Below are 15,264 nucleotides of genomic sequence, written 5' to 3' on the forward strand. Positions count from 1 at the left end.
GGTTTAAGTTGTTACTTATTATTTTATTTTTAAGAGAATATTTTGTATATCTATTAATACCTAACTTAAAACGAGACTTATAGGTATTGTAAGTACGTGGTTGAAGTTACAAGCAAAAGCTAGATATACATAATAACAATATGAATTAAATAACACCTAAAATTATTTCAACCAAAACCGAAAATTGTTATATCATACATTATCCATAAAAACCTTGTGTAAGGGAATCATGCCTCGATGCGTCGCAAACATAATATAGTAAAGCACCATAAAATGCCAAATTATTATAAAATAATTTTAAATTTTCGTACCATGCCAGGTGCGTAGATGTTTTTTGTAACATTTTTTGTAGTGTTTGGAATTTAAAGTGAACAGTATAGCTGATTTCAAGGTATATTTTTGTTAAGTGTAGATTAAAAGCGGCTATTCACTGATCTCAGGGGCAAAATCCGTACGAAAAGGCGAATGAAATTTCGTTTTATATGGTAACTGGTTTATATGGTAACTGGATAAATCTCATAGCGTTATGACTTGTGGCCGTTGCTTATGGCTTATAATATTATGCTAATAAAGATAATAATTATCTGTCTATGTATAATGTAACAAGATCTATTCAGTTTCGATCAACCGTTTTTGCAAGACCATTGTTTATGTGGATGAATCAAATAAATAATTATAAGTAATATATTTGAATTTATCAAGTGCATTTTGGAAACAAGTTTATTTTCTTACTTGTTTTGGGGGACCTATGTACCTCGTTATGGCGTAACAGTGGAGTCCTAAAAGTGGCTGAAACGAGACTAGTACTACCTACTTTTCTTAAACTTCAAACAGAACACGGTCACCACTATCAAGGATTCGCATAGTACATTCAGATCATGCGGCAATTTCTCCGTAATCGAGTCCAAGCGAAGCGGAACGCACAATTGACACGTGGGAAAAGGTCTACCTAATCGATATTTTTGTTTCACTTTTAGCTGCATTGCTTGACCAGTAGTGTAAATGTGATTACTGGTAAGTACTAGGCAACGTTTGATCAAAATAGGGTTAAATGGTGCCTAAATTTATAAGCTCTGAACTCAATCGTGTATCTATTTATTAACACACAGATAAAATTTGAATCACAGAAAAGTGTTAAAATTACAGTTAACCCTGTTGAGGCATGAAAAATTGGCTGTAACTTTTAAACTATTAAACTATTACTTTAACTAGTCTCAAAACTATCACTTTGCATACATGTAATTCTCCTTTGGCGGTGACCTATCGGCTACAAACTGCTCAGAAAAATAAAAAAGAAAAATTCAAAAAACCGTATAATGCAAAAACGTACTTCTGTCTCCCCTGGGACTGTGTACGGTTTATACTTTATAGTAATAAACATAATTTACAATTTAATTACCTCCTATACAGATTACATATAGGTATGTAAATATAGTAAAATAATAAAAATTTAAGATAACAAGAGTTTCATATCGCGTTTGCGAATGATAATCGTGAGTTTATGATACAATTAATTAACTAACGATGTCCATCAACAAACAAATACTAGATCTAGAATGTACTTTCACTGCTTAGGGCTACCGCCCATCAGTTTATAGAATATTTATACAGTAATAAATTATTGTCAGCTGTGTATTCCGCTAACCAATGATAGAATTGAAAAGTAAGGATAGTGCAAGCTTTGCATAATTTGAAGAAAAGATAGCGCTTTAAGAATATTTTTTATATAAAACTGGCGAATAAAAATTGATGATAACGTCTTATTATTAATTTTTATTATTTTATACGATTTTTATACCTATATTATGGAGAATTAGATGTAGGTACTATGGCACACTCAAATGTAAAAAAATGATTTCTAATTATTATATAACTATATGCATGTTTATTATATTAAATATTTGTTATTGGTTTCTACTACGAATATATGTATAACCAATCATGAAATAAGTAAATAAATAATTACAATTAAAATTCAGGTGAATTCACAGCCCTAGCTTATTCACAGACTAAAAATCGTATGCACTGAAATTGCGCGCAATTTTTCATTAACGCGTCGCCGTGTCGCTTCTAAAACATTTCTGCACTTACGTGAGAATTTTCTAATTAACTGATAGAAAGTGGCTGCGTTTTTAATCATTTCGCGGGTTCCGAGCGTCAGATGACTGATTTTTGTGCATTACATACTTCTATATTTATTTGAGTCGAACGAAAGTGTGCAAAAGCATTCCACGCAGAATTCCCGCGCAAAGCGTTACAGAAAGTATATTTGGTAATTAATTTTTTCGTAGCGAACATAATTATATGTATACATTCGTTGTTGTGAAAGGCATTAATTAACTAAAACATTACCTAAGATGCTAATGATCTAGGATTATGAGTATTACATAAGGCAATTTAACGTGATTTGACAACTTTCTCGGTCAGTTTTAATTTAACTTTTAGAATTCCTAGACCAGTTTTACATCATAATATTTATCATTATTATATCCTTATTGCCTTATTTACATGTTTTGTTAAAAGAAAGTAATGTAAAACCACAGGTAAAACTAATAAGTAGATAAGTATGTAAATTTTATATCCATGCCAATTAGATTGAAGTAATGTAATCTTTAGTTGAAGTTTTATTGTTCTAACGTCGCCTCGAAAGGGATACTTCACTATTGCGGTTACATATAACACTATAACAATCTTATTGTTATATTTTAATTTAATGAATTAAACTAGTACCACCTTGGCCACGGACACCGGCGGCGCGACCGACGGCGCGACGGGCGGCGCGGCAAGTCGCGCGGCGCGGTAAGCATGCCACGGGCAGTTGCGTTCGCCGCCGCGACCAGTGTAGACGAGGAGACGAGATGGCTTTATCAAAGTTAGCTCGACGTTGTTTGGAGAGTAGCAGCTTTTTTGCTCAAGATTTAATGTTTGGAAGATATAGTGGAGTACACGAATTAAATAGAAATCGTGTTACAGACGGAGAATTCCACCAAAAATATGAAAAATATAGGCATGATGAAAAATTATGTTGCGGGTGGCTAGACTTCCAAATAGCTGGTCTAGCTAGAATTTCTGCAATAAAAGCTTCCGTCTCCATTTTCGCGAAAAAAAAAACAAACTATTTTAAATTAAGTTCGCTCCGGGAGTAGTCGCCGCGTCTGCCGCTCGACTCCGTGGCCTGCGCCGTAATAACTCATACATTTGTTTCGATCGCTAGTCGTGCCGCGCGATTCGCTCGGGGAAATTCGCCGGTCGTCTCGCTGGTCGCCGCTGCTCGTGGCATGCCCAGTACATTTCCATACATTTGATTCATTCGCAAGACGCGCCGCCAGTCGCGCCGCGCGAATTTTCGCTATAGCGAATTGTCCGTGGCCAGCACGTACTGTTAACCATGCAATTTCGATCATAATATTAAAATTACATAGATATATTCTACGGCATATATATAAAAAAACAAGATCAATATTTAAACATCATATTTATTTACATTAAACTTAAACTAGTCTACTTCAATTCTGCCGGCATCTCCGTTCCGTTTAAAGCTGCTATAATATTCTTAGCTGTCAACTCTGCCATAGTATTCGTTGCCTCTATGGTAGCACTACCAATATGAGGTAAAACAACACAGTTCTTTAGCTTAAACAATGGATTGTCAAGTGGTAAGGGTTCAGGAGTTGTCACATCCAATCCTGCTGCTCTAATCGTACCATTTTGTAAGGCTTCTATTAATGCCTCTTGGTCTACAGTACCACCTCGACTCGTGTTAATAAAGATCGCTGTTTTCTTCATCTTCTCAAATGCGCCTTTATTGAACATCTCCTTCGTAGATGGGTCTAGTGATACGCAGCAGATTACGAAATCACTTTTAGCAAGGAGTTCGTCAAAGGTAACTTTCATGGCGCCGATTTCTTTGGCTTCGGGTCGATCGCTTCGGTTGAAGTATAGTATTTGGGATGTGTTAAATGACTTGATGCGTTTGGCAACGGCTTGGCCAATTCTACCAAAGCCCACAATACCAACTGTGGTGCCGGTTAGACCTGGCCCTGTCATCCAAGTTAGGGACCAGTTTGCCCAACCTCCTGTTTTTGCAGCATGCTGCGCTTCTGGTAAACGTCTCGATGTTGATAATAGTAACGCCAGCTGAAATAGAAAAGACGATATAAAATACGAGAGAAACATATTATATTATACAGCAAACACCGTTTAAATTATATTATACAGCAATTTACTATAAATTCTAATTAAATATTCGATCGTGAGACGGGATTTGATCTATCTTTCTCTCAGACTAATAACTGACTAATTATGTTTGCCATACCGTTTTATAGCTTCCTGTAATATAAGTCTATGATTAACTAAATGGCTATATAAAGTACTAGCGACCCGCCCCGGCTTCGCACGGGTGCAATGCTGATACTAAATACACTACAGAAAAACTGTGAACGTTGTATATAAAAACATAGCCCGCTCTGGCTTCGCACGGGTATAAATTAAATAGCCGGGCGGCCGGCCGGTACCGCCGCAAACGCTACGTCCCACAATTTTTAAATCTGTAATATCTTCGAATATATTCACTTAAATCATACGGTGTAAAGGGCCATATAGATCTACATTAAATTAACAATGTATTCAAGGTATTTAATTGGTTAAGGATTAATGCTGTATTGGTTAAAATCGCTTCGAAAATTAGCCATTATTTGTCGTAAAAAGTAAATGACAAATAAAAAGTTATTGTGGGTTATCCATAAGAGATAGACATATACCATTGCGGACTTTTCTGTAGACCTTTTCAATGTGTATAATATTTAGTACATTATTTTGATATAACTCGTAGGGTTCAGCCTGCGTTTGGAATGTAAGCGGAAAAAGTGTAATTTTTTACGACATCACATTAGAAACCTCAAAAATAACAGTACTTCTCCACTATTTAATGGATGTTATTATACATATAAACCTTCCTCTTGAATCACTCTATCTTTTAAAAAAAACCGCATCAAAATCCGTTGCGTAGTTTCAAAGATTTAAGCGTACAAAGGGACATAGGGACATAGGGACAGGGAAAGCGACTTTGTTTTATACTATGTAGTGATGATATTTTTAAGATTGTCCTCCTTTATGAGGTCTAACCGTAGTACCTACTGATCACATAATACTAAGAGCTCGAATAGTAATTATCTGTGCCATAAGCTTAAACTCACGTACCTGCAGCAGGGGCTATTTTAGAATTGGACACTTAAGGTGACTAGTAGAGCTAAACGCGAGTTTGCTGCTAAATTATAATGCTTTAAAGTATATGATTAACTGCAGTAAAAAATCTCAGATAAATATATGATATTCTTCAAGAGATATACTGCGCGCCTTGGCTCCTTACTTGTGATGTGTATAAGCAAGCAGGGGGGCAATTTAGAGAACAACTGAAATTGCTCCGACCGCCGATCAACCGAGATTGTTCCAATATTGCCCCTGCGGTAGATACGTGTGTGCAGTGTGTGTGGGCCTTACAGTTAATTCTGCTGTAGCATCAGTCAAAACTCCAGGTGTGTGTCCAACTTTGATGCCTCTTTTCTTACATTCGGCTACGTCTATATGGTCGTAGCCCACAGATATTGTTGCGACAACCTGAACAATATTAGGTATATTGCTATGTTTAAAATATGAAAAGCATATAACCTATATCGTGATAGAAAGTTTTCAAAAGAATAATGATTATAATAGCCTTCTTGATACGAGGATCAGTATCCACCTTGTAATTCTAAATTATCGATATTGTTTCTAGAACTTAAATACGCTTGCTATTGAGACTTAAGTTTTGGACGAACTTTTTGTTTAATTCCACTTAACAAAAATATACTTACCTTTAAATCAGTACCAGCTGCATCCAACACGTCTTTATCGATTCTATCTTTCATAGATACAAAAATCGCATTCATTCCAGATACAGACTTTAGCAGATCAGCTCTTGGGATCGGTAAAGGTGTTTTCCAAGCTATTACGTCACATCTAAAAAAAAATTATACATTTGCGAAGAATGCACTAGAGTGCAGAGAGATGAGAATGCACTTGCGCTTCCCTGTCTACACTAAAAAATGCACTATGCAATTAATAAAATCTGTCTAAACTCTTATTGATAATATTTTTTATTGTTTTATTATTTTATCTCCGCCCGTTGGGGCGGAAAGATGGAAACTTTGGAATGAAAATTCTTTACAAATGCGAAGTTAATAAAAATTCCAGGAAATATGGAAAGGTGATAAATAATCAGAGAAGACAATTATTTGTCTATTGCACAATTATAAAATTTTATACTTACTGTTTCTTTAACATTGTCACACCGTTTTCAGGCATATCAGGCCGAGTAATTAAAACTTTAAATTTCCCAGATTGACTCATATTCCTAAGGAAATACATTTTCAACCTCTTCATTGTGGTTATATTAATTATTATAAAGTATAAGATTTAGTTTTTACGTGAAATTGTATACCTAAAATATCAGACTTGGGTAATGCTCAAGGATAATAAACATGTTCCACCTTTTATTGAATTTCTGTACGCCTTTACAAATTAAATAAGCAATACATCTCACATTAAAAGAGCAATTATTATTTCTAAATAATAAATAGGTACGTACTTAATTTCGAAGAGTTTGCTACAAACTATTTAATCAATACATTATTAAATATATTACTCCTAATAACTTTTACTAAGTGACGATTTATTACTCCTCCCTTAAGTACATAATTTTACAATAACGTAGGTTATTATCGGCTGTTAAAAATAATTTGGAAAATCCAAAAGTGCACGCCTCATAATTTTTTTTTAATAAATATTTATTAATTATTATTTTTGTTTATTTAATAACAATTAAACCACATCGAATCAGACCCTGAAAAATGAAAGGGTTCTATTCCTGAGCATACTCAAGCGTAAGAGAAAAAAAAAGACTCGATTAGTAAAGTATTTCGGTCGCTATCGTGTTAACAAGAAAAAGGATCCGCACATACAGACACACGGACGTCCAAGACAGAACTTTTTTAAACTCAAACTCAAACTCAAACTCAAACATTCATTTATTCAATTAGACTACTATTTAGTAGCACTTTCGAATCGTCATTACATAGTATTTTAACATTTACCACCGATTCGGAAAGCAGTATCTATGGAGAAGAATCGGCAAGAAACTCCATAGTTGCTCTTTTAAATAATGTCAATAAATTTACATAATATGTAACTTATATCTACCTAACTACATAATATGCCAAAGAACTGTCCTGTGGTTTTTACGCGACAACCCTCCATGGGTCTTTATCGTCCATATATTCCTGAATACTGTAGTACGCTCTCTGAACTAGTACATTTTTTATGTAAGTTTTAAATTTAGTACTACTAAACTCTTTAATATTATGAGGAATTCTATTGTATAAGCGTATACCTTGACCCATAAATGAATTTTTAACTTTAGCTAATCGGAAAAATGGCATTTCAATTCTATTCTTGTTCCTTGTGCCATAATCGTGTCTATCTCCTACTCTTGCGTGTAAGTCAGAGCTTTTGTGTACATGCAAAATATTATTAAATATATACTGTGATGGTACAGTAAGGATACCAGTATTCTTAAAATGATCTCTTAGTGAGTCCCGAGCACGTAAATTATATATAGAGCGAATGGCTCTTTTCTGTAAGATAAATATAGTTTCTATATCTGCAGCCCTGCCCCACAGTAGAATTCCATAGGACATAATGCTATGAAAGTAGCTGAAATAAACCAATCTGGCCGTATCTTCATCGGTGAGATGCCTTATTTTTCGGACTGCATATGCAGCAGAACTGAGCTTACCTGCAGCGGTGTTGACATGGGCTCCCCACTGTTTTTTAACTAGTTTAAATAACAAAAATGACATCAAAAATATCATGAACGTTAAAAATAGTGTTTTTTCTTAATATGTGTGTGTATGTATTATCTTACAAGTGCAATGTATGATACATAAAGACATTTTAAGTTTGAAAAATCAGATGTTTTGCGCGAAGTGACAGTAGTACCCACCTCAACGCTTCGCTTATGAGGCGTGCAATAAATAGGAACACACAATTTAAGTTATTTTGTGTGTTATGTTAAAATTAGTCTCCGCAGCATCGCTGTGAATCTGTGAATCTTAGCTGTGAATATAATAAGATGTTGACTAGACATTTGATTGAATTTTAACGTCTGACAACGTCGGACTATGCGTGTGCTGAACGCACTCTATAAAGTTATTAATCATAGTGCAGGTCCACACTGCAAGCCTAGCGCGGTTGCGACGGCCGCGGCGGGCGCAAAATATCAAACGTATGAAACGCGCCTTTGCGTCCACATTGAAATGACTATGGCGGAAGCCTAGTGCGACGGTAATGAGCGAGCCAGCGCGCGTAGTTTTCAAACTCTCCTATCCGCGCGTTCTGGCCACACTACGGGCCTAGTCAGCGAGCGACCCAATGCGCGGACGGCGGGGGTATCAAACCAGTTCGGTCTTGTCGCTCGACTTCTTATATTATATCCTTTATTGTTTTTCGTAAAATAGCGGTAAATACTTAATTGTTGAAGTGAAACTTCTTTATTTATAAGTGCGATTCAATCTAAAACACTTATATACACCACAGTAATTTTGTAGGGTATAATCTCAATTCTTCATATAAGATTCACCCGTTATTCCTCTGTTTTATTTATTTCGTGTACAACTTCTATAATGATCTCATCTCAAAATCGGACTGTCCAGTAAAAATAGCAAATCGTCCAAAGTTTGCAACACCCGAAAAACGTCGAACCGCTACTTGAGCTCGCGCGTCGGTGTGGCCACCGCGAGCGCCCGCTCGTCGCGCCCGCCACCATGCCACCGCGCATTCAGTGTGGACGCACACTTATAGTACATATTTGGTATAAATGCATATAATAAAAATTAAAATAATTTAATTATTAATAAATTATTAGTAAAAATGTTCTCATTCCTGTTTTTATGGGTTTTTATTATTTTAATCACAGATTTTAATGTACGATGTGTGGTATACATTACTAAAAAGCTTACAGCTACCTTATGAATAATCGTCGACATTTTTTTCTAACAATAGTCAATTATAATCATTTTATGTGGATCATAAAATGTTTAGTGAGTGTTATTTTTAAAAATTTTCGTAATTTATCTACAGACGACGCAACTATAATTATTCTGGAACGCATCTTTTTTGACAATTGACATCAGCAGTCAGCTGACTGTTGACAGGTGACGGATGTCATCACAAATTCATTGCAAATTTACAGCTGCTTGTTCTGCCTTTTTTCATAAATCATAATTGTTATCGCTCAAAAAGTTCAAGGTTAGAAGTTAGATATCGTCTGTGAAGTGTGAATAAATTAGATGTGAACTTCGTTAACATACACCTATAATGTCTGGTCTGTCATTTATAAATTCGACTAAAGGAAGAGTAATACTGGGTACAGTGTTTACGCTCCATTTAGCGATATATTTTGCGAAACCATCATTTTTCAAGCCAGAGACTAGAAAACCGCAAGAGGTCCCGCCGAAATATCTTCCGTAGACATAACCTTCAATGTACGGAAATTAAATTGTAAAAAATTAACGAGTTTCATTGATTAATGCTTTATAAAAGGATCGTAGTTTTTCCTGTTAGCTTAGTTAGAACGGGAAAAGTATTTGATTTAAACAGGAAAATGAGTCAGTCAGGAAAATTTAAAGTGTTTGTCACTCGCTCTGATATGCCAGAGGGTGGAATAAATATTCTAAAGAAACAGTGAGTATATTATTAAATATGCATTACATAGGATGATGATTAGATAAGTTATCTTTTACTTCTGATGTCTGAAGATTCATTTTCTGAAAAGAACATAATATTAGATGAATTCCTGAAACTGAATTTTATGAATATTGTTGAAAAAAGAAAGAACTAGCATAATTCTGGGGTTGACTTTAGAAACGTGCGGCACGAATTTCGGCGCGATTTTAATTTTTATCGATCGATAATGATGCCCCTAAACATACATTAACAGCTTTTCGTGAGGAAACATGTAATTACAGAGAAATCTTTTTTTTAATATTGTATATGCTATTATCAGCTTCCAACATAAGTTGTTTAAAATAACTGTTTGTGGTACGAAAACATGTAGTGTGTAGAAATGATACCTACACATATTACATAATATTATATTTCACAAATATCTAGCTTATTTCCAATAGGCTCATACATATATCCACAAATGCATTTACAGCAAATTATTTTCAAACCTACAAATAATGTATAATATAAAAGTAAAATACATGGGTATTGCATAATATAAATGAAGTACTTAGCTAAAAATAGCCAAAATACCAATTACCTACTTCCTTTAATTAAACTTAACAAGTTTCATTAAGACCCAGCATCCATATTATTACAGTGTGTTGTGTATGTAGGTATATAATTTTTCTAATGTACTAAACATTGTTGTAAAAATAAATCTTAATTATTACAGATGTGACGTTAGACTATGGGAAGCTCCACTGCCCATTCCAAGAGCTGATCTCCTCAAATCAATATCTGGAGTGAACGGTATATACTGTTCCCTCACTGAAAAGATAGATAAGGAATTATTAGATACTGCAGGGGAGGGGCTAAAAGTTGTAGCGACAATATCTGTAGGACACGATCATATTGATGTTGCGGAATGTAAGAAGAGAGGGGTTCGCATTGGGTATACCCCTGATGTGTTGACAGATGCTACGGCTGAATTAACTGTGAGTAAAGGACATTTTTGTAATAAAAGTAATTCTGACGGTGGTATACCTAGCTGCTCAGCTAGCATTACAAATATACCTTTTGGTACCATGTATTGTGTTTTTTTTACGATAATTATGTTAAACTCATCAATTCACTCAATGGGACATATTTTCTAGAATCACGTTAATATTTTTAAAACTTATTGCAGAAATTTAAGCTTTCTATGTATTGTATCTTACTTCACCAGCCTTAATTTTGTGTTATTCTTGCTATAGGCACCTACTGATGTTTGTAACCATGTGTGACATTTGGAAAAAGTACTATAATATGTACTAGCAAAAAACCCTTGTACGCATTCTACAATTCTGTATGGTAAGAAATAAAAAAAATAAACTGATTTCTTATTTATTTTTACAGCTAGCGCTTCTACTATCGACATCACGAAGACTTCCAGAGGCGCAAAATGAAGCGAAAACAGGTGGTTGGGTTTCCTGGGCTCCAACATGGATGACAGGACCTGGCTTAGCTGGAGCCACTGTGGGCGTTGTCGGCTTCGGCAGAATTGGCCAAGCCGTCGCCAAACGCGTCAAGTCTTTCAACACAGCTCAAATTCTATACTTCAACAGAAGTGAACGACCAGAAGCTAAAGAAATTGGTGCAGTTAAAGTTACATTTGACGAACTGCTAGCTAAAAGCGACTTCGTTATCTGCTGCGCCGCTTTGGTTCCAGAAACAAAGGAGATGTTCAATAAAAGTGCATTTGAAAAGATGAAGAAAACTGCCATTTTCGTGAATAGCAGCCGAGGTGGTACTGTTGACCAAAACGCGTTGATAGAAGCCTTGCAGAATGGTACGATACGAGCAGCGGGACTCGACGTCACTACTCCCGAGCCTCTACCACTCGATAGTCCATTGTTCAAACTGAAGAACTGTGTAGTTCTACCTCATATTGGCAGTGCATCCATTGAAGCGAGAAACACCATGAGTGAATTGACAGCAAATAATATCATTGCCGCTCTGAATGGCACAGAAATGCCAGCAGAATTAAAGTAGATGTTATTATAAGATATAATACACTATATTTTTTGCTATTTATATCTTTTTGATATATTATTATTTTGAATATATTTTATTTATCAGTATACATAGCCTTTTATTGAAATTTCCGAAACAGGTAACTACTACATTATACAGAGTTGAATTAAAAAAAACAACATATAAAAAACAAACACCATTTAATAAACACTTAAAAATAATTAGTCTTAATCATTATGCTCATGTTGAGCGACAGATTCCCTCCAATTGTTTTGCACCATTTCCACAATCATTGTCCACCATTTTGATTCCATGAAGTAATAAATAGAACACACAACAATAAACAACCATGACAATATTAGAAAATAGTCAGTTTCCTTTTCAACTACACTTGACACTGGGCCTTGAAAGTCCTTAGACATTACCAACAGTCCCTGGGGATTCTGTCCAGTTATAGCATTAACAAATTTACTGAACAAGTGAATATTATATTCAGTTCCATTAAATTTGCCCACCGGTCGGCCATTGTGAAACATCTTTAAAGTAGGCACACCTACAATACCATATTGGGCATTAATTCCGGAATGTTTTAAAGCATCTAAAGCCACCATTTTGATATTTGGATATGATCTTGATAAAGCATTGAAATGTGGGGCAGCATGTGCACTAAAAGGGCAAGCCCTTGCAAAAAATAGTACTAAAACACAGTCAGCTTCCACATCTCGGCCGGGAACATCAGGTTTTGATTGCAGCAACTTCCCTAAAGCACTTCCATTGATTATTTCTACCGATGGCTCTAAATCCTCAGGTTCATAGATAATATCTTTACATTTTACAAGTTTTTTGGTTTCATTTGATGTCTGTGTTTTATTTTCGACAGTAACATTTGAAGAAGTGACATGGAAGTATAGATTTGATAAGGTACGGTTCATGTCAGATACCACATTGGAAAGTAGTGATTCTGAGTCGTCTACTGTCTCCATTTCCATGTCTTCGTCTCTTGGCACATCGATAGCGACTTCTTCGTCCATATCATATTGTTTACTTAATGATATGCCTGAAACAAAATACATTTTTCAACAGAATTTATCAACGTCCATATGGAAATGAAATTCCTTTTCGTTGCAATACTTATTCAGTATTAAACATACTGCATAAATTAGTGTTGAAAGAAATATCATGAATATAGTTGAATTGTAAATTCGTGTCCCTTCGTCCAGCATACTCACCACAACTCACCATGGAATCCTGATATTTCATGAATGTCAAAAAACTGTTCTGAAATAGTGCTAAATAGTGCCCAAAGGAAAAAAATAGTGCTCTTGTACTTGCGAAGTTATAGCCATAGTTCGATGAGTATGCTGGACGAAGGTTTCGCCCAGCATACTCACCTCCGTCCAGAGAATCTGTATACGCTTCAAACATAATTCATACTTCAAAAAATAGTTCCCAAATAGTGCCAAACGGTGCCCAAAAAGAAAAAACAGTGCTCGAATAACTTCGGAGTTACAGGCTTCGTTCAGTGAGTATGCTGGGCGTAGGTTCTACGCCCAGCATACTCACCTCAGTGCGCGAATATCGAACGAGCTATAGGAACAATTTACGTCTCAAAAAATTGTGCTTGAAATAGTGCCCAATATCAGTCCAATTTTTGCTTGACTTTTGACCTAGAAAACCATTAAATTTGATTGTAAACTTCTACATACATTACATTGAGTACAGTCGAATACAATATTATTAACTTTCTTTCTAACAATTTTTGTCTTGTGTAAATTATTTGTTTTGTTATATTGTCTATGTAAGGGAGTATTTACTTTAGAATCGCAATATTATTAATTACACATTATTTTAATAATACTTTATAATAATATGATTAAGCCTTCGCGCGTCGCATGGGACCCCGGTAGCTAGGAACAATGATTTTATATATTTGTCTAGATCACGGCGCTTGAAGGATTAAGATATCAAATGAAGTAAATCATGCATGAAAAATAAAGTTGCTGTTATTAATGCTTACATTACAACTGACAAAATTATTCAAAATAATCATTTTCCGGATCAAGGACGGTACCACAACGTTTACGGAATTGACCTGTATTCCTCATGTGATAAAGTTCAATATAGTGTGGCAGTAATGGATGCACGTACGGTCAATAGGTATGGGGCTTACGACGCGCGGCGCCCGCGACGCTAAACATTTTTTTATATGTATATTATATACAATATTAAAACTACAATTTTTTCTATTTACATTGATTATATTATGAATGTTAACAAAAGCTGTGAACTAGTTAACTAGAATTCTGATTACTTTGGCCCTTTAAATAGTAATAAATAACGTAAGTAATTAAAAATGTTTTTTATTGCTAAACCTTTCATTGATGAAACTATTGGAAAGAGTTTTAAAAATTTGTATAACTATGTCACAGTACTAGTTTTGACTGGTTATAAGTTTTGCCTGCAACATATATACAAAAAGAAACTGTATAATTTCCTTTTTACAATTTTTCAAGATATTAATTTTATTGGCTGCAAATGACTGTTTTTATTCAGACAAACACACAATGCATTGAAGTAATAGACTTCATTTACGCTTAAAGTTTCATTCATTTATTATTATTTATAAATATATAATAATGCATTTAATCGAAAGTTTTTGACATGTGAGAAAATACCATAATTATTTCCAATAACATGAAGTCTACAATTAGAAAGTTTAATATTTTTGTCCAAAAACATGTGTCGACGACTGTACCCCATTTTACGTTAGTATGTAGAAGTTTACATTAAAATTTAATGGTTTTCTAAGTCAAAAGTCAAGCAAAAATTGGACTGATATTGGGCACTATTTCAAGTACAATTTTTTGAGACGTAAATTATACCTATAGCTCGTTCGATATTCGCGCACTGAGGTGAGTATGCTGGGCGTAGAACCTACGCCCAGCATACTCACTGAACGAAGCCTATAACTCCGAAGTTATTCGAGCACTGTTTTTTCTTTTTGGGCACCGTTTGGCACTATTTGGGAACTATTTTTTGAAGTATGAATTATGTTTGAAGCGTATACAGATTCTCCGGACGGAGGTGAGTATGCTGGGCGAAACCTTCGTCCAGCATACTCATCGAACTATGGCTATAACTTCGCAAGTACAAGAGCACTATTTTTTTCCTTTGGGCACTATTTAGCACTATTTCAGAACAGTTTTTTGACATTCATGAAATATCAGGATTCCATGGTGAGTTGTGGTGAGTATGCTGGACGAAGGGACACGTAAATTCGAAGAAAAACAATTTTTTATAATATTGATGCGTGACATTTATTATTTGTCATCAGAACTAAACTTACCACAAGCGAGCACCAATATTAGGATATGGAAATTTTTAAATAAGTGCATTTTAGTCAACGTATTTAGTAAATAAATATTTAATTTTTCATTTCAGGAATACTGTGTATTATTTTTTAGCATTTGACATTTTATAAACACAAAA

The 15,264-nt window shown here is 34.8% G+C and overlaps 3 protein-coding genes across 3 annotated transcripts; 1 reads left to right on the plus strand and 2 right to left on the minus strand.

The window, feature by feature from the left end:
- Window positions 1-3,501: 3,501 nt before the first annotated feature.
- Window positions 3,502-6,407, minus strand: LOC149901024 (glyoxylate reductase/hydroxypyruvate reductase-like). Its single transcript, XM_090111341.1, has 4 exons — window positions 6,308-6,407; window positions 5,853-5,997; window positions 5,500-5,616; window positions 3,502-4,137 (listed from the first exon to the last, which is right to left on the minus strand). Exons 1-4 carry the CDS (start codon window positions 6,403-6,405, stop codon window positions 3,502-3,504), a joined length of 996 nt encoding a protein of 331 aa, XP_089967467.1. The 5' UTR covers window positions 6,406-6,407.
- A 2,910-nt stretch (window positions 6,408-9,317) lies between these two features.
- LOC149901025 (glyoxylate reductase/hydroxypyruvate reductase-like) lies at window positions 9,318-11,878 on the plus strand. Its single transcript, XM_090111490.1, has 3 exons — window positions 9,318-9,777; window positions 10,496-10,757; window positions 11,158-11,878. The coding sequence occupies exons 1-3, from the start codon at window positions 9,623-9,625 to the stop codon at window positions 11,791-11,793; spliced, it is 1,053 nt and encodes a 350-aa protein (XP_089967616.1). The 5' UTR covers window positions 9,318-9,622; the 3' UTR covers window positions 11,794-11,878.
- An 80-nt stretch (window positions 11,879-11,958) lies between these two features.
- bug (thioredoxin domain-containing protein bug) lies at window positions 11,959-15,264 on the minus strand. The gene is made up of 2 exons (XM_090111491.1): window positions 15,122-15,264; window positions 11,959-12,832 (listed from the first exon to the last, which is right to left on the minus strand). Exons 1-2 carry the CDS (start codon window positions 15,168-15,170, stop codon window positions 12,003-12,005), a joined length of 879 nt encoding a protein of 292 aa, XP_089967617.1. The 5' UTR covers window positions 15,171-15,264; the 3' UTR covers window positions 11,959-12,002.

This window comes from Colias eurytheme, chromosome 17 (assembly GCF_061535395.1).
Source record: "Colias eurytheme isolate Ceu_HAF_F1 chromosome 17, ilColEury1 Martin Lab GWU primary, whole genome shotgun sequence".
NCBI lineage: Eukaryota > Metazoa > Arthropoda > Insecta > Lepidoptera > Pieridae > Colias > Colias eurytheme.